Source organism: Myodes glareolus, chromosome 4, assembly GCF_982192425.1.
Source record: "Myodes glareolus chromosome 4, mMyoGla1.1, whole genome shotgun sequence".
Taxonomy (NCBI): Eukaryota; Metazoa; Chordata; class Mammalia; order Rodentia; family Cricetidae; genus Myodes; species Myodes glareolus.
This window is the reverse complement of record NC_142029.1, coordinates 101,610,676-101,633,638: the sequence shown is the minus strand read 5'-3', so window position 1 is coordinate 101,633,638 and position 22,963 is coordinate 101,610,676. Positions and strand designations below refer to the sequence as shown.

The following is a 22,963-nucleotide window of genomic DNA, read 5'->3' as shown; positions in this document are numbered from 1 at the left end:
AATGAATTGAGGGTCTTTTCAATTTTCAATCTTTTCAAGGATTGATTTGCAGACAGATACTAGGATTAGGGAACTACACCTTGAAATATGCTATACTGAAATCTTAGCTGATTTTTTTGTTTGGTTGGTTTTGGTTTTTTTGAGATAGTGTTTCTCTGTGTAACAGTCCTGGCTGTCCTGGAACTATCTCTTGTAGACTAGGCTGACCTCAAACTCATAGAGATCTGTCTTCCTTTGCCTCCCAAGTGCTGGAATTAAAGGCATGCAACACCATGACCCAACCATTTGACTGGTTTTTATGATGACTTGAGTAACCAAAGGAAACCCCACTAGCAATGATGTGTGTGTTCCTTTCAGGAAAATGGCTGCTAGATTGTCAATGCCGAATGAGGTACATCTAGATGTACTGAGTGTCTATCTAGTTCATGTAGTTGTCTAGCTAGCTTATTTATCTATTAGCTTTAGTAAAGAATAGCAGAATGGAGAGTTTTTGAGGAATTCTCTTATCCAAGCAGGGCCACTCTGGATTTCCTCAGCATTGGGAATGTGCTGTTTATGGGACCAACACACCTGCACAGACTTAAATGCTAAAAGACTTTATTTGAGGACATGATAATAACAGAGAGCGAGGAATACTCAATTGCTCACCACAGAAACACCATTCACAGTCTATCAGTATTTGTCAAAGCCACTCTCTTGCTGGCAATGAATCAAACCAACTGACATTTACAGTCATTGAACACAGTTAACTCAAAGCACTGCTGCGTTCATATTTTGGATGACCCAGCAAAGTCATGTCAGCCCCACGGCCGTCACTTTAGTTGTTCTAGTGACAGTCACTCAAGAATGGGTGGCTTACCCGTCGGGAGCAGATCAAAGAAGCCATAATGCACATGTGGGGTGTCAAAAACAGCTTCAACCGCATGATTAAAATGGCAAGAACTGTGAATGCCAGCAACTGCAAGGTGTGAAAGATCAGCTGCAAAACACAAAATAGTGACTTTATACACTTTGTACTTTATACATTTTAAATCAACACATCAAAATGAAGTGTCTTAAATTTTCTTATACAGGAGGGCAGCTATTTCCTAGCATAGCATTTATATGCATTCGACTATTCAACTAAGATTTCATAATATAATCAATGCCAGGAACTGTCCGGAGTACCTCGCATGGGGCACTGAGCAGTCCTACCCCCGTGAGGCTCACATGTTAGTGCATTTAGTGAGAAAGGGACACCAGTAACACTGTACACAAATAAGTTGCAATTGATTAGACAGTGACAAGAACAATGGGCAAGAAGATGGAAGGGGTAAGAGCCAAGCAACAAAGACTGTGTGAAAGGCCACGTGAAGACGCTGTATCTTAAGGAGTGTCAACACAGTGGACAAAACTGGAAAGGTGACATCTGGAAAAGGATTTGAACAAGGAGGGGGGCAGAAGAAAAGGTGACAAATGCAGAAAGCTCCATATATGCGCGTGTGTTTCACTAAGAGCTATCGCTGTAGAACACAACCCAGGCTGTTTTAAAGTAGGATTGGCCAAATGTTTGCGCTAGTCAGTATCCATTCCACTTTAGCCGGGCTGCAGGCTCCACAGGGCAAAGGTTTCAAATAACTCTTCCCTCACTGAGACATCCATACAGCACAACCTTTACTAGAAACACAGGCAGTGAATGTAGCAACAGCCACAGTAAACGGCAGCTAAATATTTACATCCCAATTCACCAATATTCAACTAAATTACAAATGCGTGGGGTAACAAATCTTTTTCTGTCTGGTCATTCAGCTCCCAAATAACGACACAAAAACTTCTTATTAATTATGAAACCTTGGCCTTTGGCCTAGGTTTGTCTCAACTAGCTCTTATAACTTAAATTAGCCCATTTATACTGACCTACTTTCTGCCACAAGGCATTACCTTTCTTCCTCTTTGTACCTCCTGTTTCCTCTCCATGTCTCCTGCCTTCTCTTATGTACTTAGCTTCCTCCTCCTCTTCCTTTCTCTCCCCGGAAATCCTGACTATGCCTCCTGCATAGTTATTGGTCATTCAGCTTTTTATTACAGCAAACACGACAGTATATTTTCACACAGTGTACTAATACCCCACCACAATGTGGTATTTTTCATTTATCAAAAGGCATACAGTCAGCTTGTACTTTAGAATGAAATGAAATAATCACTGAAATAGTAAAATGACCAATTTCTGTAATCCCAACCTATCAAGATCCTAGAGAATAGCCAATTACTTTGACTGACACATTTCTTCTAGGACTTTACCCAGGGAATGAGCAAGGTATTTTAACAGCCTCAACTGGAAACAAACTTTGTGACTAATATAGAAGAACAAATAACAGATACGCTGCATGGCCAGAAAAAAAATACTATTAAAAGATTAGTTAATGGAATACAAAAGGTTTTAGGAAACATGAACGGCTCCCTAACAGGTCTGAGCTGGTTTTGCCTATTACTTCCCCCCCCCCTATTAAACTGTGAGATTAAATCTTAAAGCTAGTCACCAAGGTCTATCTCCTTATTTGGTCACTGACTTATTCCTAAGACAAAACACCAAGTTCCAACAATCAAACTTCATTATTTGGATACACTGACTAACACATCCAATCAGGACTATCCACTCACCCTAGCATAAACCTCCCCCTTTTCTCCTTAAAAACCTACTCCTGCAAAAAATAAACAAACAAAAAACAAAACAAGCAAACAGAACACCTGCTGCTGCTGCTCCTGCTTTCCGTCTGCCTCTGCCAGGTCTATAGGCAACCCCCGTCCCAGCTCGCCCTTCTTGGGTAATCAATCTTTGTAATGAGAGTTTGGTGCCTGGGTGTATCCTATACTGACTCCAGTGGGCTGCCCTTCCTTACACTACAAACTTGTGTATGTGCAGAATAATATTCTGTAAAATAAATGAATAAATAAAATAAAAACCCATGTATCTATAGCACAGAGGATAAGGAGGGTGATAAAGAAATACACCAAAAAATTTTCAAAGTTGAAGGGTTACTTCTGGCAATTTTTATGTGTTTTCTGAGTTGACTTTCAAATCATTATTACTATTCAATTTTGAGACCAAAAGGAAGAAGTCTCAAAAGAAATGAGTACTACTGCCCAAAGTTCAAGCAGCACGGATCTACATCGGCAGGAAGGTTGCACCCCTGCAAACTGTTCTTCAAGTAGGGTTTAACAGATAAGGCTACCAAGAATGAGAGCTTTTACCTCACCGTTGTCAAGGATCTGTTTTCTGAAAGAAAAGAAAAATGATTTGTTTATTGAATGCCCATTACAATACAAAATGTAAAACACTATATATGCTAGTAAAATTAAAGAGTTTCAAAGATATAATTTATGATTGCTTTATGTATGGTGTATGAAAAGGCTGGTCTTTGATTAAGTCAGAATATGTTCTACTCATTCCTAGAGACTTTAACTCTAGAATGACATACTTCTGTTTAATATTTATTCTATGAATTATAAATGCAGTGCTTTCAATGATTACCATTGAACTTTTGGCTTGTTTTAAATTTTCACAATTATAAACTACATAAATATTTTATACATACCTTGGTAAATATCTTTAAGGCATACAAATATTTTACTTCTTGAAAGTCTCAATTTATTGACTATCTACAGTAACATATAGTGTTCTAAATACTGCACAGCGAGCATACTATGAATAGTATAGAAATTAATTTTTATGTTCATAGAATTTATAGTAATCTGATACAAAATAAAAATGTCTATTCTATTTCTCTACAGAAAGATGGTGCTTTATAAATGGCCTTACAGGGAGGGATATTCTCGGAGAAAGAGGTGATATTGTGATTGGAGGGGATTCACAAGAGTAGTCCTCAAGGTGCTCACAGGTCCTCTGGAAGGTAGGAGAGGAATCGGATTACTCTGATCCCTGCAGCTTCCCACAGAGAGAAGGCATTGTTTTCTTCCACATTGAGAGGCAATGTTTTCTCTCAGCACTGAGAAAAGCAGTACGGAAAATTATTACCACTCCTGCTGGGGCAATCGCTATCATATGGTGCTTAGGCCTTGGCATCTGGGTAGGAAGATTTAGGAAGAAATAGGAAATTCACATTGGACATGGACTGGAATAGATCAGCCACACTGATGGGAATTTAGAAGAGAAGAAAACTGAGAGAAATGTCAATACAGGTCTGACTCATTAAGTTCAGAGAAGAACAAGGACTTTGTTGAGTACAGGAATGGAAGACATTCATACATATTCTGGCATAGAATCTGATTGCCTTTTGTCCATATACTGAGACTTTGAGGCTAAATTCAATATACTGGTTTTTTTAAATAGAGAAAATGAGATAGTTCAGTGGGTAAATGTTCCTGCTACCAAGACTGATGACCTGAGATTTTCAGAACCTACACAGTAGAAGTAGAGAATCAACTCACGTTGTCCTGTGATCTCCACAAGTGTGTCATGGTATGCACACACATACAGCTGCCCATGCAACACACACACACACACACACACACACACCAAATATATGGTAAATGTAATAAAAAGCAAAATTTGAAGTTTGATAGGAGACTAAACTGGGAATAAAAGGGCCCTAACTGAGAACTACCACCTCAGGAAGTATCCCCCAGGATCAGGCCAGAGAGCCATGACAGGTTATTCCTGGAGATGCAGCAGGACTAGTTTAACTCATTCATCTGGCAATGGCTTTACAGGAATTTACGCATGGAAAATGCAAGAGTAGAGGAATATGAAGCCTGCACCAAAGTTCCTGAAAATTGCTGAAGCTAGAAAGAGAGTGGAAGTATTGGAGTCCCCTCAAGAATGTCCTGAGACATCAGTTCATTAGCATGTGAATGTAAGTCTATGTTGAAATGGATACTGTGGGATGTCAGAGATGCTACACAATAAGAAATTTGCTGAGCATCCCAGTCTGACTTTTTCATTGACTAGTTCTTTTAAGGCCACTATTTTAGGTTCTATTATGGACCACTGTTCCACCCAATGTCAGTATCAGAGAGCCAAGAAAGAGAAATAGGGTCATGGACCCACTACCTTGATGGCTCATGGCTGGCAGTGGCCTTTAGAATTGGAGTTGTGCTTCTAGGTATTCAGTCAGGAAGGAGCTCCCTGAGAGGCCCACTTTGCCATGGATCATATCTTCAAAGAATGCCCTATCAACTGTGGTCAAAACTACAACATGTCTTCTAGAATATCCTTTCCCCAAAGACTACAAGGGACATTGGTCACAATAGGAGGGAAGGAACTATGGTTACCATCGAGGTCCTTCCAGTACACAGGACAGACAGTAGTGTATTAGTCTAATTGGATGCCCACTAGAACCTTTCACAAGCAGACTAACACCACCATATTTGTCATCCACAGAGGTCGGCCATTACTCTAGGACCTGTACGTTGTTAATGAAAAAAAATGCAAAGAATGGGTACTGCATAGACTGGCCTGCCCCATCCCAGTACTACTCCCCCCCCTCACTAAATCTTTATCTTAGATAACAAGGACTGTTTATGTTTTAGATTCCATTTGCAACATCAGATAAATGATGCTTTACCTTCGCAGTCTGGGAACTTAACATGTAGCAACCTGCCCAAAGATACCAATGGACAATCTTACCCCAAAGCATGAAAAATAGTCCTACTGTTTGTCAGCTCTATGTTTCACAGTGTTGCCAATGATGTCCATTGCATGGACTACATCCTGCTGCTCAATATCTAAAAAGGGTATCTTTGCCACTCCTTGAAGATTTGGTCACACTCAACCTCTGGGTGGCCCCTGAAAAACTCCAGTCTTTTCCTCCTTATGCTTTTCTAAGATTTGCCATAGCTTGAAAATTACACCCCTTGTCTTTCAGCCTGACATTCAAGGAACAATACACCTTGGCAGACCTCCAATAACTCTGTGGCTCTATTAATTGACTTAAGTTGTTTTTTCTCATTCTGGAATGAGAGATGAATTCCTTGTTTCCTCTACTTGATCTGCCCCTTGGCAAAGATAAAGCTCACATGAGAAGTTAAAGAACTCATTTGTAGGGTGACCTCCCTCCTAACTGTAACCTCTTTAGCTATACACAAGCCTCATAGGCCTCTCCTAGCAATCATACTTTGTACTACTACAGGTATTTTGGGAGCATTTGGCAATCAGGTTTGTTAATATGGATACATCAAGTGTTCTCATGTCTACAAAAAAGATCACGTCAAAATTTGAAATGGTCTTCTGCCTCGTTGTTAAGGTACAGATGCTGGCCTTAAGGACTATCTTTTTTTTTGAGACAGGTTTCTCAGTAGTTATGGAGCCTGTTCTGCAACTCACTCTGTAGATCCAGCTGGCCTCAAATTCACCAAGACCTGCCTGCCTCTGCCTCCAGAGTGTTGGGATTAAATGTGTGTGTCACCACTTTTTGGCCCCTTTGAGGGCTGATAGTCAATAAGGGGTAAGGTCTTGTTTAGCAAGCCAATCGAAGACAGACACAGTCCAATTGCTGGGTGCTCCTGAGGCAGAGTCAACAAGATCGGGGCAATAGTTCCCTGATTCCTACTGAGTAGAGAGAGACCATAATGCATTCCAGATTGGCACCACCCCTGCGTCCTGGAGGGGGTATAAGAGGCCCGCCGATACCCTCAATAAAAGTAGTCGACTTTTGTTTTTATCTGGCTCCCAAAGTCTGTGTTGTTGATTCTGCACTTCTAGACCCCTCCCTTAAGATGCTACGCATCACTTGCAACAATTGAGGATATTTTTATATCAGTGTTCCTAAGCATGAAGCTGTGGTGTTTATGTTGTTGCTATTTTATGTACTGCCCCATGCTGTAATCCTCTTGAACACTGTAAAGATTTGTCATTCAAATTGGATTAATAAAATACAGACTGGTCAGTGGCCAGGTATAAAACATAGGTGGGTCAACCAAACTAAAGATGATGGGAAGGAGAAGGGTGACATTGGGAGATGCTGGCCAGATGCAGAGAGATCAAGATCATCATGCCATATTGAGTAAAGGTACTGCCATGTGGCAGAGCATAAATAAGGAATATAGGTTAACTTGAAATATAAGAGTTTGTTAATTGTAAGCCTGAGCTACTGGTCAAGCAGTTATAAGCAAAAAAAAAGAAATCTACTGAGGAAATCTGCATGCATGGATTGTAGCTGGGCCAAGAGAGGGTCTATTTATGCTACCAGAGGTAGAGATTTAGAGATTTGAGTACCCATGATCTTTGAGGGCCAAATGATTCCACAATGAGCACCACTTACCAGACACAGAGCTTCAGTTTTTAATATTTTTGCTGCTGTGTTTTAGTCTTAATTTGGTTAAGTCTGTCTTTGTTATGCTCCCACCCCTCAGTTTGGGAATGGGATCCTTTCTTCTGCGCCAGTTTCTGTTAAACATGTATTACAATTGTTTATGCTGTGGAATATTTATCTTAATGATACAAAGACATTTTACATTCTTTTATATTGCATTTGTTTAAGTCTGTGAAGTTGTGATATTTTGCCTGCCTAAAACACCTGATGGTCTAATAAAGAGCTGAATGCCCAATACCAAGGCAGGGGAAAGGACAGGTGTGCTGGCAGACAGAGAGAATAAATAGGAGAATTCTGAGAGAAAGAGAAGGACAAGCAAAAGAGAAGAAGGGACAAGAACAAGGAGAGGAGGGCAGTAGGGGCAAGTTACCCAGTCACACAGCCAGCCATGGAGTAAGAGTGAAAGTGAAAGGAAAAAGTCTGAAGACAAAAGGTAGCCGGGATAATTTAAGAAAAGCTGGATATAAATAAGCCAAGCTAAGACAGGACATTTATAAATAATAAGAAGACTCAGTATAGAATAATATGGGAGCTAGGTGGTGGTCCCCCAAAAAACTAACGAGCCAAAGAGTAGGAAAAATAACATTTTGGCATTAACCTAGAACTAAATTTTCAAAAGAGCCAAGAGAATAAAAACAAACAATATTTTGGCACCTAGCATGTGACTGCATTTTCACGTAAGGTCTAAGAAATCTGGGAAAAAAAAGAAATAAAGACAGAAATATAGACAGGAAGGAAGAAGAAAAGGAGGGAGGGAGGGAGGGAGGGAGAAAAGAAGGAATGAAAAGGACATGGCTCCCTTAAGAGACACTGCTGTTCAACTGGCCATGCTAAAGAAAAACTAGAAATGGCAAGCTAAGTAAAAACCACTTTTGCAATGTGGATACTGACTTCCTGCAGCTAGGACTGTTGAATGAAGTTCTCAGGTACAAACCTCCCTGTGAACTTTAGGCTTGGCTTTCTCAACCCAAGAAGTGGGCCAATTCAGTCACCAAAGCTTCACAGAGGTCCTAGCCTTGCTGCTTAGCAGCTTTTTGCTCATTTAGGTGAAAGAAAAAACCTAAAAATATGCGGAAAAAGAGATCCAGATAGATGAACCTGGTAACAGGTTCCAGTGTATTTTACAGTGTGTGTAGTCTTAAGAAAGAAAAGAAAATGGGTATAGACAGTCACAGAAAGAAAAAATAGTTTATAAAAATAAAGACTTTATAGAGAAAGTAAGAGTAATGTAGAAGAAAAAGTAAGGCAGAGATGGGATTTACACAGGGAGTCTGAATTCTGTATAGTATTGTGCTCATCTTAAGCTTTTTGAATGCTGGTGGGAAAGGGACACTGCTGACAGACATGGGATTGTGAACAGGACTGCAGGATTGAACTAACCCTAGATACTTAAGAATTCAATCCTGTATTTGTCAAAGGGAATTTAAAAATCCTTTGGAGAATGGGCTTTGATTTTGTTCCTACAGAAGACAAAAGGCTGTTGATTTCTTCAGGAATGAATTCAATCAAGATTGATCAAGGGAGATCTCCTGAATCTTGACAGGTGATATATATCAACAAAGAATACAATTTGTCTTCCCAGGAATTGCCCATTATCTCAAATTTTCTCAGGGACCCTTAAAGATGTTTCACCCACAGGCAATAGAAAGTAGTCTAGAGAAAAGGACTTCCACATTCCCAATAAATGGTATAGGTGGCTGTTGGTTATTTGGTGGGTTACGGGTGTTTGCTATAATTTAGGGAAATATAAAACACAATATATAATTAAGAAATGAGGTTAGTACTTAATCTATAATAATTAAATTATAGTCACATTAGGTGTGTTTTCAAGTTTAAATGGGTATATTTTTGACAGATAGATGGTTTTTAAACATTTCAAAGACTTACAGAATATGTCACTTAAGATGTTTAATAACCCAAGGTTTTTCATGACAATGAGACACAACTGCTCCTGGAAACACCAATTTATTCATAAAAGGAGGATGAACATTGAAAAAATTCCATAGGAGTTTAGCTATTTGGGCAAGATTAGCCATTTGGGCAAGAAACTGTTATTGCCTTGATTGCTTGACTAGGTGCTGTGCAAACTTGACATGCAGAGCCCACAGGAAAGTGACTGCTTAACTTTGCCAAAACAATATGGAGCAGTTCTTCAAAATTCCTGATTCATGGAAGAGTCTGTCAACATTCTACAGGACACACAGGAAAGTTACTGTTGAACTTTGCCAATATAAGGTAGGACATTCCTTCAAATTTCCTGCTTCACTGAAAAGTCTGCCAGATATTCTGGACCTGTAGACTGAAGATAGATGCCCCAATATTGCAGAGAAACTTTGGTGACTGTCCAGGAAGCAAGATGTCTCTGTTGTCATGTAATATCACATCCTTTTGGGGGGCTTTGAAAGAGTCAAAGACTAAACAGACTTGCAGTTTTCCTTGGTTATGATAGAAAGTAAGTTAGGTACAAAACTTGGGAATCACTAAGATGAGAAGGATGGTGAAGCGCTTTCTCTGAATTTTCTAAATACAGATGGATTAAATATTATAAACATAATTTTCCCTGAAAACTGTTTTGTTGTGTTAAAGTTAAAATGTTTCATTTTTATTAATACAGAAAGAAGTGTAGGGAAAAAGAGCTAGCCTAAGAAACTGACCCTGGTACTGAAATCAGAGCTAGTAAAGGAAATCCACGCTGTTCCTAAAGTCAGAGTTAGTGAAAGAAACCTACCCTGATCCTGAAACCAGAGCTGGTGAAAGAAACATTTTTGCCCTGAACCCAGAACCAAAGAAATATAACCTGCTTCTAAAACCAGAGCCAAAGAAATATACTTTGATCCTGGAACCAGAACCAGTGAAAGAAGTATACCCTGGCCCTGAAAATGGAGTCAAAATGCTAAAAAAGTTCAAATATAAAAGAAATGCAGTTTGAAAACTGAAAAATAAAAACTACATGATTATCTCATTATATGCCGAAAAGCTTTCGACAAAAGTACAAAATCTCTTCATGATAAAGGTCTTGGAGAGACCAAGGATACAAGTAGCACACTGAACATAATAAAGGCAATATACAGCAAGCCACCAGCCAACATCAAACTAAATGGAGAGAAACTCCCAGCGATTCCACTGAAATCAGGAACAAGACAAGTTGTCCACTCTCTCCATATCTATTCAATATAATTGTTAAGGTCCTAGTTAGAACAATAAGACACCAAAAGGAGATCAAGGGGATACAAATTGGAAAAGAAGAAGTCAAACTCTCACTGTTTGCTGATGATATGATAGTTTATATAAGCGATCCCAAAAATTTTACCAAGGAACTTCTACAACTCATAAACCCTTTCAGTACTGTAGCAGGATATAAGATTAATGTAAAAAAATCAGTAGCCCTCCTATACACAGATAATAAAAGGGCTGGGGAAGAAATCAGAGAAACAACACCCTTCACAATAGTCAAAAATAACATAAAATCTATCAGAGTAACTCTAACCAAACAAGTGGAAGACTTGTATGACAAGGACTTTAGATCATTGAAGAAAGAAATTGAAGAAGACACCAGAAAGTGGAAAGATCTCCCATGCCCTTGGGTAGGCAGAATTAACATAGTAAAAATGGCAGTCTTACCAAAAGCAATCTACAGATTCAATGCAATGCCCATCAAAATCTCAGCAAAATTCTTCACAGAAAGAACAGTACTCACTTCATATGGAAAAGCAAGAAACACAGGATAGCCAAAACAATCCTGTATAATAAAAAAACTTTGGGAGGCATCACAATCCCTGACTTCAAACTCTACTGCAGAGCTAGAGCACTGAAAACAGCCTGGTGATGGCATAAGAACAGACAGGAGGACCAATGGAACCGAATAGAAGACCTGGATATTAATCCACACACCTTCCAACACCTGATTTTTGACAAAGAAACAAAAAATGTCAAATGGAAAAAAGAAAGCATATTCAACAAATGGTGCTGACATAACTGGATATCAACATGTAGAAGAATGAAAATAGACCCATATCTATTGCCATTCATAAAACTCAAGTCTAAATGGATCAAAGATGTCAACATAAAGCCATCCACACTGATCCTTATAGAAGAGAAAGTGGGAAGCACACTTGAGTGCATTGGCACAGGAGATCTCTTCCTAAATATAACCCCAGCAACGCCGACACTGAGAGAAACAAGTAATAAATGGGACCTCCTGAGACGGAAAAGCTTCTGTAAAGCAAAGGACATGATCAACAAGACAAAATGACAGCCTACTGAATGAGAAATCACCAGCCAGAGGGCTGATCTCCAAAATATACAAAGAACCCAAGAAATTTGTCATCAAAAGTACAAATGATTAAATAAAAATGGAGCACAGACCTAAACAGAGACCTCTCAACAGAGGAATCTAAAATGGCTGAAAGACACTTAAGGAATGTTCAACATCCTTAGTCATCAGAGAAATATAAATCAAAATAACTCTGAGATTCCATCTTACACCTGTAAAAATGGACAAGATCAAAAATACTGATGACAATTTATGCTGGAGAGGATGTGGGGAAAAGGGAACACTTCTGCATTGCTGGTGGGAATGCAAGCTGGTATAGCCCCTTTGGATGTCAGTATGGTGATTTCTCAAAAAATTAGGAAACAACCTTCTTCAAGACCCAGTAATACCACTTTTGGGTATATATCCAAAGGATGCTCAATTGTGCTACAAGGACATGTACTCAGCTATATTCATAGCAGCATTATTTGTTATAGCCAGAATCTGGAAACAACCCAAATGTTCCTCGACTGAAGAATGAATAAGGAAAATGTGGTACATTTACACAATGGAGTACTACACAGCAGAAAAAAAATAATGACATCTTGAATTTTGCAGGAAAATGGATGGAGCTAGAGAACATTACTTTGTGTGAAGTAGCCCAGATTCAGAAAGACAATTATTACATGTACTCACTCATAGGTGGTTTTTAAACATAAAGCAAAGAAAACCAGCCTACAAACCACAATCCCAGAGAACTTAGACAACAATGAGGACCCTAAGAGAGACTTACATAGATCTAATCTACAAGGGAAGTAGAAAAAGACAAGATCTCCTGAGTAACTTTGGAGCATGGGGAACTTGGGGGAGGGTTGAAGTGGGCAGGGGAAAGGCAGGTAGGGGAGCAGAGAAAAATGTAGAGCTCAATAAAAATCAATATAAAAGAAAAATTATAATCACAAAAGACAATCCTATTCCCATGAATTAGAAGGCTTAACATTGGTAAAATGCCCATATCATCCACAGTAACTTACAGATTCAGTACAATATTAAAACCATCATGTATTTTTTTAATAAAGAGAAATGAGCAACTCCAAGTATGAAAGCACAAAAGAACACACATAGCCAAATCAATTTTGTGCAGGAACCACACTTCCCGATTTCAATAAGATTACAAAACCACTGTATCAAATGCAGTATACTACCAAGGCTCAAGGCACATCACAGAAGAGGGTTGAAAACTCGTAAGAGCTAGAAGATAGGAGGAATGCTATGAAATGCTATTCTAGACATAAAGTGGCAGTGGCACACATAAACTCAAAGCAGGTGGTGTTACCTTCACAAAACCTATTTGAAATACAATCAATTAAAATGAATCAAAGTCCTCAGTGTAAATCTGACCACACTGAAGCTGACAGAAGATAAAGTGAGAAGTAGCCTTCAACACATGGGCACAGGAGACCACTTCCTAAACGTGACACCAGCAGCACAGACACTGAGAGCAACAATAGATAAATGGGGCCTCCTGAAACTGAGAGCTTCTGTAAGGCAAAGGACACAGTCAATAAGACAGTAAAACAGCATTCTGAATAGGAAGAGATCTTCATCAACCCCACATCAGAGAGGACCGATCTCCCAAATATATAAAGAATTCAAGAAATTATACATCAAAATTCTAAATAATCCAATTTAAAAATGGGTACAGATCTAAAAAGAGAATTCTCAACAGAATCTCAAATGGCTGAAAGACACTTAAGGAAATGCTCAACATCCTTAGCCAACAGGCAAATGCAAATCAAAACAACTCTGAAATATCATCTGATACCAGTGAGAAAAGCTAAGATCAAAAACACCAATGATAGCTCATCCTAGAGAGGATGCAGAGTAAGGGGAACACTCTTCCATTGCTGGTGGGAATGCAAAGTTGTATAATTACTCTGGAAATCAGTATGGCAGTTTCTCAAAAATTTAGAATCTACCTACTTCAAGACCCAGCAATACCACCCTTGGGCATATGCCCAAAGGACACTCAATCATACTACAAAGACATTTTCTCAATTATGTCCATAACAGCTTTATTTGTAATAGCCAGAACCTGGAAACAACCTAGATGGCCCTCAGCCAAAGAATGGAAAAAGAAATGTGGTACATTTACACAATGGAGTACTACTTAGTGGTAAAAAAGAAAAAAGTCTTAAAAATTGCATGAAAATGGATGGAACTAGAAAAAACCATCCTGAGTGAGTTAACCCAGACCCAGAAAGAGGAGCATGGTACATACTCATTTATTAGTAGATATTACCTGTAAAGCAAAGGATAAAGAACCTATAGTCCACAACCCCATAGAAGCTAAGTAACAAGGATAACCCTAAGAGAAACATATATAGATCCCCCCCATGGGAAGGGGAAATAGGCAAGATCTGAGAAAATTGGGAGCATGAGGAAGGGGGGAATGTCAGGAGAAGGAGAGAAGAATGGGGGAGAAAAACTTGAGGGAATGGGATAGTCAAGAAGGGGGAAGGACAAAGATAGAGAGCAAGGAGAGAGATATCTTGATTAAGGGAGCCATAATGGGGCTAACAGGAAACCTGGCACTAGAGAAATTCTCAGGAATTCACAAGGATGACTTCAGCTAAGACCCTAAGCAACAGTGGAGATGGTGCCTGAACTGGCCTTGCCCTATAGTCAGATTGATGACTACCTTAAATGTCACCAAAAAACCTTCATGCAACAACTGATGGAAGCAGAGGCAGAGATCCACAATGGAGCCCTGGTCTGAACTCCCAAAGTCCAGTTGAAGAGTGGGAAAAATGAGAATAGGAGCAAAGAGGTCAAGACCATGATGGAGACACCTACTGAAACAGATTACCCGAGCTAATGGGAGCTCACCAACTCCAGCTGACAGGGAAGAAACCAACATGGGACCAAACTATTTTCCGTGGAAAATGTGTGACAGTTGTATGGCTGGGGCAGACTGAAAGCAATCTATTTTCAAGAAGCAAAAGTAGAGGGTGAAAAGTATTGGTTGCCTTGAGTCTCAGATAAGCCTTGGACTTCAGACTTTTGTCCTGTGTTTGAATTACTAAAGACAATGGGTACTTGAAGACTGATGAGTGTGTTTCATATTTAGAGGTGCCATGAGTGAATGGGAACAAGAAATAAGGTTATGTCTTAAAACTGGTATATTTGGGGGATCAAGTTGATCAAGTTGTGATGATTCAGATTGTCATCTTGACAGTATTTAAAATCACCATGGAAACAAACAAATCCTTGGAATGTCTATGAGAGATTATTCAGATCAGGTTAATTACAGTAGGAAACCCCTCCTAAATGCGGGTGCACTATTACATTGCTGGGTAACTCAAAGGAGAAGGCCCGAAGTGGACAAGCGTCACCACTCTCTGCTTTCTGGCTGTGTAGACAGTGTTCCACTGCCTCCTCCCTGTGACCATGATGGACCGTGTCCCCTGGAAAATTAGTACAATAAACCCTCCCTGTCTTATGGTGTTTTTGTTATAGCAATGAGACCAGTAACTGCCACAATGATCTCTGTGTACAACAGGAAACTATCTAAGGTATTTTGAATAGTTTTCTCTTTTATATGAATAATATTTGTAACCAACAAACGAACACAGAATACCAGAAAGTTTTATATAGTTTTGACTATATAGACATTTCAAAATTCACACATATTAGGAATTCATTCCTTGCTTCAAATTATATTAGGTATGGGTATTATATATATATGCTTGTTGTCTAAGAAAAAATAAATCACTAAGAAGAAATATAATAAACAGATCTTGAAAAAAACATAAAACTTCACTTTCAAATATGTAGTCAATAAAAGACTCCCCTATTCTGAGTTACTGCCTCCCACCCATTTGTTCCACAAGCTTTTCTTCTTCCACATTCCATCAGTTTGCCAGTATCTGAGGACAGTTTTCACATCTCTATCAGTTATGGTTCGTACAGTGGAATGTTCTACGTCCCTTCATGCATTCTTATGGAAGGAATTATCAAGGACACTTATTTAGCACGACACACATCTCCAGCTTCCATCTGACCCACATGAAACAGAGTGTGCTTATTAGAACCCTGGTTTGGAAACCATTGCACAAGTGCACTCGAGGTCTTAATAGCTTTACTGACAACCACACAAATCTGCTAATAAAACACAAGCATAGAGTACACAAGGCTTGAAAGGACTCTCAGCATGGTTGGTATAATATTTCTGAAAATGTAAACTATTCAAAAATTAAATGATATTAAGTAAAATTAAATGATATAACTACTAATATTAAATATAGTTTGAAATAACATTTCTTCAGAAGGTATTTTTCTCAGTTATGTGTGATACAAGTTATATTATATTTCATTGGCCCTAGTCTGTGCCCTAATTCTAACAATTTTACTGAAACCACTAAAGATGTGATACGACAAATATTTTAAGAAATACTTTTGGTAAAACATTTAATACTTATATAGAAATATAACAGATATTTCTTTTCTGAAAGTTAAAAATAATGATGGCTCAAATAAAACAGGTTATTTCTGTTTATGAACTTTAAACTTTCATGATATATATAAAAATTAAGTTTAAAATTTTAGTTATTTCAAAACAAATATATATAAAGCAATTTTGAATAAATAGTCTAAATCCATAGGAGTAACATTTTTTGAAAAATTAAATCTATTTCTTATTTCCTCTTTTGTTCATAATGTTGAAGTAAACAGTCATTAGAAAAATTAATATTTCAGTAAGTTACTTAATAATGAATATAGTATGATTTTAAAATCTGAAAAAATTACCTTAGGTAAGTGTTTGTACATAAGACACAAATGATATCACGAACAATCTGTAAACAGAATCAATCAAAGAGACTTTATGACATAATGTGATATACAGAAACGTGGACTCATTGGTATAAACCTCCCTTACCACCAAGGTTCTTTTCCTTTGCTTTCTTCTTTGTTTTCTTTTGTCTTTTTTGGGTATAAATGTGTCCCTGGCCTAGGTCACCCTGGAACTGGTGATCCTTGTGACTCAGTCTCCACATCCTGAGATTACAGGTGACACCATGAAAATCACCTTCTTAATGTTAAGACCTCTGTAGTAGATTGCTCCCAGCTTTAAATCATAAACTTATGCTAGCAGCTTCCTGGTATACTCAGTGGAAGTGGTAGAGTGAATCTTATGTCTATTTCAGCTCTAAAGCACTTGGCTTTGGTAATGTGAAGAGCTACTCACTAGTACTGAAACTATTTTAGCTGCTGCGGGGGTGGGAGGGAGACAGATTACCTGAAACCTCTACCATGTACTTTAGCTTCCACATCCCTCTCTTCCTGGTTCTTCCTCTTCCCTACTCATTTATATTCCCGTTTTACTCAAAACTCTAGGTAATTATTAAATAAGTTATTGATCCATCTGCTTTCTTGACTACTCTTTAATTCAAGGTGGCTGCTGTTGAAGGATTATTAGTTCTCACCAGAAAGGACCGGATGATGGAGAGGGAAGGAGGAAATGTGTAAACTAAGCTGGACCACAAAGGATTTAGCATATAAACAAAAGAATCCATGAGTACTTAAAAGTTTGTACTTCACAAAATAGTAGCTTATAACCCAAATTAACATGTAAATATAGATAGATGAATAGCTAATTAATCTTTAGTTGAAATAAAATAGAAAAATATTTCAAATTCAAGGAAAACATAAATGTAATATTAATTTAATATGTATCAAATAATATATATAATTCTAGTCACATATTCAGACAATTTGAGGGTATCCATAAAAATATCAGTTTATAGGAATTTAATATTTATGCTTTCTCAGTAAAATCATGTTACATATATCATCCTCCTTCCATGAGGTTCTTTTATACAAGTGAAAATCTAATTGAACATCAGCTATATCTATGAAGTGAAAAATAAGTCATACAGGGTAAGGTAAGAATCAAGAGTTGACAAGGAAACCGAAAGGAGTGGAGCTTTAGTGGCTGCAGGTGTGTGTCTGTGTGCATGTCTCTCTGTGTGTGTACATATGTGTTTATGTACACACTAATTTAGGCTTTGCAGTGTTTGAATGCTAATAAAATATTTGAGAGTATCTGTGTTTGATAAAAAAAATAGCATAGCTGTCCTCTGCTACACTGAATACCTCTTCATTCAACACTTACTTCACACCTTAGTCCCTAAGTTTATGTTGAGCCTGGCAAGAATGCCATGGTCTACTTTGATGGAGTACAGAAACACACACTGTAAAATACCTCTGCTTTGAGCATGGTAGACCAGTGCACAGGAGAACAGTAGTTTTCTTGCCATCTATCCTATTCATCTTCCCATCCATCCTGACTGCCCCAGTGGAAAGGAGCCAAGTCAGGTGTAGACTTGGAGGGCGGTGCCTTCTTTATTCAAATGACTACTACTTATATTCTACGTTGAAAGATGGGGAGAAGAAATGGGGCATAAGGACTACATGGAAAAGACATGCAATTTTTAACTTTAAGTATATAAAACTCTTTCAACTGGACCACAGCTGGAATTGTGGGTAAGGAATCATGTTATAGCTTCTGCTGAACAGGGAAAATGAAACATAGGTTGACTTAAGAAACTACTAACAATATAAATAAAGATGGCTTCTGTATGCTAAAAGTGTGGTGGTACATGCCTTTTAATCCCAGTACCCAGGAGGCAGAGGCAGTCGGATCTCTGTGAGTTTGAGGTCAGCCTGGCCTACAGAATGAGTTCCAGGACAGAACTGTTTCACACACACACACACACACACACACACACACACACACACACACACACCTTGTGTCTCAAAAAATATTTTAAAAAAAGAAAAGAAAAGAAAAGAAAAGAGTCTCCAAAATCTAAAAGTAACCATGAGGATTTCTGTCATTAAAGTCTTAAACCTTGAAAATATGCTAGTGAAAATTTAAAGATAGTTTCTTTTAACATGGTAAGGTCTTTTGATATAAAAACAGTGTATGTGTAGGGAAAGATTGTTTTGGTGGTTCTGTAACTTTCTCCTATGCACTGCATATCTACTCAGAGTAGATGAAGACTATGAATGTGCTCACACTCACCACCCTACTTCTCACACATGCCACACAACTACGACCTTATTCTTTAGCTCCTTGTGCAGTGTTCCACACCACACACTTGGTCAGGGAGTGGCCATGTTTGGCTTATCCATCATGTTTTCAAGTAAATGCAATTCTTTATGCATAGTCAGTGATTGGTAAAATCACCTTTGAAATAATAAGCATCTTTAATAGTGTCATTTTTAAAGTTTAATACCAAAAGCGCCTGAATAAAATTATGTACACAGATAAAAAGGATTAAACCTAAAAGTAAGAAGGAAGGAACTTGAGCAATTAGCATTAATCTATTATAGTTCTTTCTCGAAATCACAAAAAAGTGATAAATCTTTACATACCTTTTTAAAGATAAAATACGTAATCACTAGAACAAGCGGAAGCAATAATGTCTTCGTGTATCTCAGTGGAGTCTACAATACAGCAAATGATTCAAAATGGTTAATTGTGAAATTCTACTTTGAAGCAGTAAATACATCAGTCAAACTGAGTGTCATAATAATATTTACTAAAGTTTAAATTTTCTTGTCTTTAACAAAATATATGCTTATTTCCAAATAATATATTTCCCAAGAATAAAATATTTAAAATGGTTATAAAAACCACTCAATGAAGACAGCAGCCTAGAAGCTGTTCTATGACCTGGTTACATGGAAAGCTTCAAGAGTAATAGTCTCTACTCCAAGGGCTGAAAGGTGGTGAAAGACCAGTTGAGATGTGCTGAGAACACTATCATTGTATGAATGGTCCCCATAGGTTCATTGGAATGCTTAGTCATCAGGGAGCGGCACTATTTAAAAGGATTAGGAGGTGTTTTTAATAGAAAGTGTGTCTCTAGGGAGTGGACTTTGAGGGTCCAAAAACCCAAGCCAGGTCCCAGTGTTTCTCTTGCTTCCTGTTGCCTGCAGATTCAGATACAGAACTCTCAGCTACCTCTCCAGCACCAAGTCTGCCTGCATGCTGCCAAGCTTCCTGCCATGCTTCCCACTATGATGATAATGGACTAAACGTCTAAAGCCAACCCCAATTAGATGTTTTCTTACGTAAGAGTTTGCTGTGGTCTTGGGTGTCTTTTTATAGCAATAGAACACTGACTAAGACAATGTACCCAAAATTAACTTCAACTTTGTCGTTACCCGGTAGGGAGAGGGGAAGAAAAAGGCCCGTCCAAAAGGAAGGCCAGCTGGCTTTAAGAAAATGACTGGCAGTCCTACCCTCCAGAAAAGCTCCCAGCCCTCACATGATTCAAATATTAGACCTGAAGCTTTGAAATTGCTTAAGGGAAACATAGATAAACGTTTCAATGCCTTGGCATAACAAGAATTTTCTGCAAAGGATGCCACTAGCAAAGGGAATAATGCCAAGAATTAACAAACAGGCTATGCAAAATTTTTAAGTTTCTACATGAGAAAGGTAACAATTGCCAGAGCAGGCAAGAGTTTAATATCAAATTATAGGAAGGACTTAAAAAATAAACACTAAAATATCTAACTAATAATTGAACTGAATAGATAGGTGTCCAAAAGAAGTAGAAAAGACAATGGGTTTGAAAAAGGGATCCATATTCATATTCTTAGCCATCTCGCCCCAGTCCGAATAGCTCTCATCAAGAAGACAATGCTAGCACAGGTGCAGACAAAGGGAACCTACTGGCGGGATGGAAAGCAGGGCAGCCACAATAGAAACTATCAGATGTCCCTCAAATAGCTAAAGGTAGAACTATCAAAGACCAGTACATCACATCTGTGGCCCAGCCACAAACCTCTGAGCAGCTATCACAGAGATACGAGCACAACCATGTCTATTGTTTCACTATTCACAAGAAAGGGAACAAGATTGGGTTTCTATCAACAGATGAGTGGATAAAAATAATGTTATGAACATACAAAGTGGAACTTTATTCAGTAGCAGAGAATATTGAAATCATGACTTTGTAAGAAAATGGATGAAGTTGGAATTCATTTCACTCATGAAATACTGGTGTGTGTTTGTCTACTGTGTTAGTCATGAAAGAAGAAAGGGGACTATGGTAGGGGAGGAATTTATTTTGTTGGAGGAGGGTAGAATTAAGGAACATATGTGTCATGAAAGTAGAGAAGCTTAGCATTTTCCAGATGAAGGAGCCAGTAACAGTGGGCCAGGGACTATGGAGTAGAGCCATGGGCTAGGGGATAAAAAATAAAAAATATTAGGAACTGTACATATAAAAATAATTTTAAAATCTATAATTCAACCCATTATTTTTATCTTAATTTGGAGATTAACTAAAAAATTAATAGGCAAAAAATTATCCATAACATCTATGAACCTAGATTTGATTATGCCTACATTTATTTTCCTTTCTTTTAGGTTGTATTTTTCTACATATGAATAATGCTAGATTTTATGTGTGTTAATACGTACAGGTCCTACAGTCTCACTTCTATACTGAAAAGTTCTATTATTTTCATGACTTTCTTAAGCTAAGAAGAAAGTACACCAGAGTAACCACAGAAAGTAGAGAGAGTGCAGAGTGTTACCAGGCAGACAGTTCTCTACACCAATTCTCATATGAACTCACTTGACACATTACTAATTATGTTTATGTGTCATATGTGCAAGAAACTCCCTCTCTGAAGTCCTATTGTGACCTGCCCAATAGATAGCTGTCAACAACAGTTTCTGAGTTAATGGGTAAGGAATAATAAAATTTCATTACTTTGTTAACTTAGAATTCATAGGTATTAGGCAAGAACAGATCCAGAGACAACCTTTTTATAGTCTAAGAAGAAGACTAAGCCTCACATTATTGAGGCTGTGCACTGAAGAAGTGCACTGCATTGGGGGTTCAATGACCCATTAGAGACAATGTGCCTAGTTTTCTTCCACTGCACGTGGAAAAATTATGTTACATGGTTACATCCTCTTAGTCTATGATCTTACAGCAATGCTTTAGCACCTATGAATCTGAGCCTTTTCAAAGGTGAATGGCATGCCATTCTATAACTTAAATTGTATTTCTTCACTTAGAGTCACTAGCAGTTTGTCAATCTAGGCAATAACCTGTTACGAGTTTTTTTTAATTGATTTTTATTGAACTCTACATTTTTCTCTGTTCCCCTCCCTGCCTCTCCCCTCCACTTCAGTCCTCTCCCAAGGTCCCCCATGCTCCCAATTTTTTCAGGATATTATGTCTTTTTCTGCTTCCCATGTAGATTATGTATATCTCTCCTAGTGTCCTCATTGTTGTCTAAATTCTCTGGGATTGTGATTTGTGGGCTGGTTTTATTTGTTTTATTTTAAAATATTTTTTTAATATTTAAGGTAATAATGCAGCAAGAGTAACTTTCTTAGAGAAAAAAATTGAATTTAATTTTTCTAACTGGTCTCTCAGTGCCCTGCACTAGTCAAAGCAAATCTTTTTGGAATAGCTATGGTTACTCTGATCAGCCATTTAACCTAAATTAACTGTTTTAGCCATTATCCAGAGTTTTTTTTTTTGAAATAGACTATTAGGCCTTGATTTTATAGGTAAAATTGTTGAAAAATACCACATGGCTAGCAAACACTACAGGAAAATAGAGTACGTCGGGTGCTTCAAAATTTGTATTTCCAACTAAATGGAAAACTAGCAAAGAACACAATCATTACATATGCAGAGAATAAAAGGAGAAAAATATTCATACCGCTTGTTCCATGAAGTCAAATTCAGGAGCACAGGTGTATATTAAGGTATCAAAATCTGTGTATCTTAAGATTCTGGCTGCTATAAGGTCACTCAAGCGAATCTGGAAAAAATAAAGCAAAATGAACAAAAATTATATGGATAAATGATATTGCCCAAGTGTAATAGAGTAGATGAATCCAAGATGCAGAGGTGTGCCTCAACATCAAAAATAAAACATAAATAAATGAATACATTCAGCAATGACTTATAAGACTACTGAAAATAAATAGGAGTATCAAGTGTGCTGGTTATTTTTTATCAATTTGACAAAAACTAGAGTCTCTTGGAAAAAATAACCACAATGGAGGAACTACTTCTATCAGATTGTCCTGTGGGCATGTCTTGGTGCATCTTTTTGAATCAATGATAGATGCAGAGGGGTCCAGTCTACCCTGGGTAGTGCCAACCTCAGGACATTGGGTTGGAGGAGAAAGCAAGATAAGCGAGCCATGGTTAACAAACTAGTAATAAGTGTTCCTCCTTGGTCTCTGCTTTGGTTCCTGGCTCCAGATTATTTGCTGAGCTTCTGCCCTGACTTTCCTCAATTAAGGACTGTGACATGGAAACTAGATTAAGTCTTTCCTCCTCAAGTTGCT

The 22,963-nt window shown here is 38.0% G+C and overlaps 1 protein-coding gene across 1 annotated transcript in view; it reads right to left on the bottom strand.

Annotated features, from left to right (window-relative positions):
• Positions 1 to 22,963, bottom strand: part of Dpy19l2 (dpy-19 like 2) — a 110,479-nt gene that overhangs the window by 10,062 nt on the left and 77,454 nt on the right. Inside the window, exons 14-18 of the mRNA XM_048446638.3 lie at positions 22,327 to 22,428; positions 19,003 to 19,074; positions 16,372 to 16,418; positions 3,232 to 3,256; positions 860 to 979 (exon numbers count right to left, since the gene is read on the bottom strand). Of these exons, the coding sequence (XP_048302595.2) occupies positions 860 to 979; positions 3,232 to 3,256; positions 16,372 to 16,418; positions 19,003 to 19,074; positions 22,327 to 22,428 (366 nt within the window). The remainder of the gene's footprint in view (positions 1 to 859; positions 980 to 3,231; positions 3,257 to 16,371; positions 16,419 to 19,002; positions 19,075 to 22,326; positions 22,429 to 22,963) is intronic.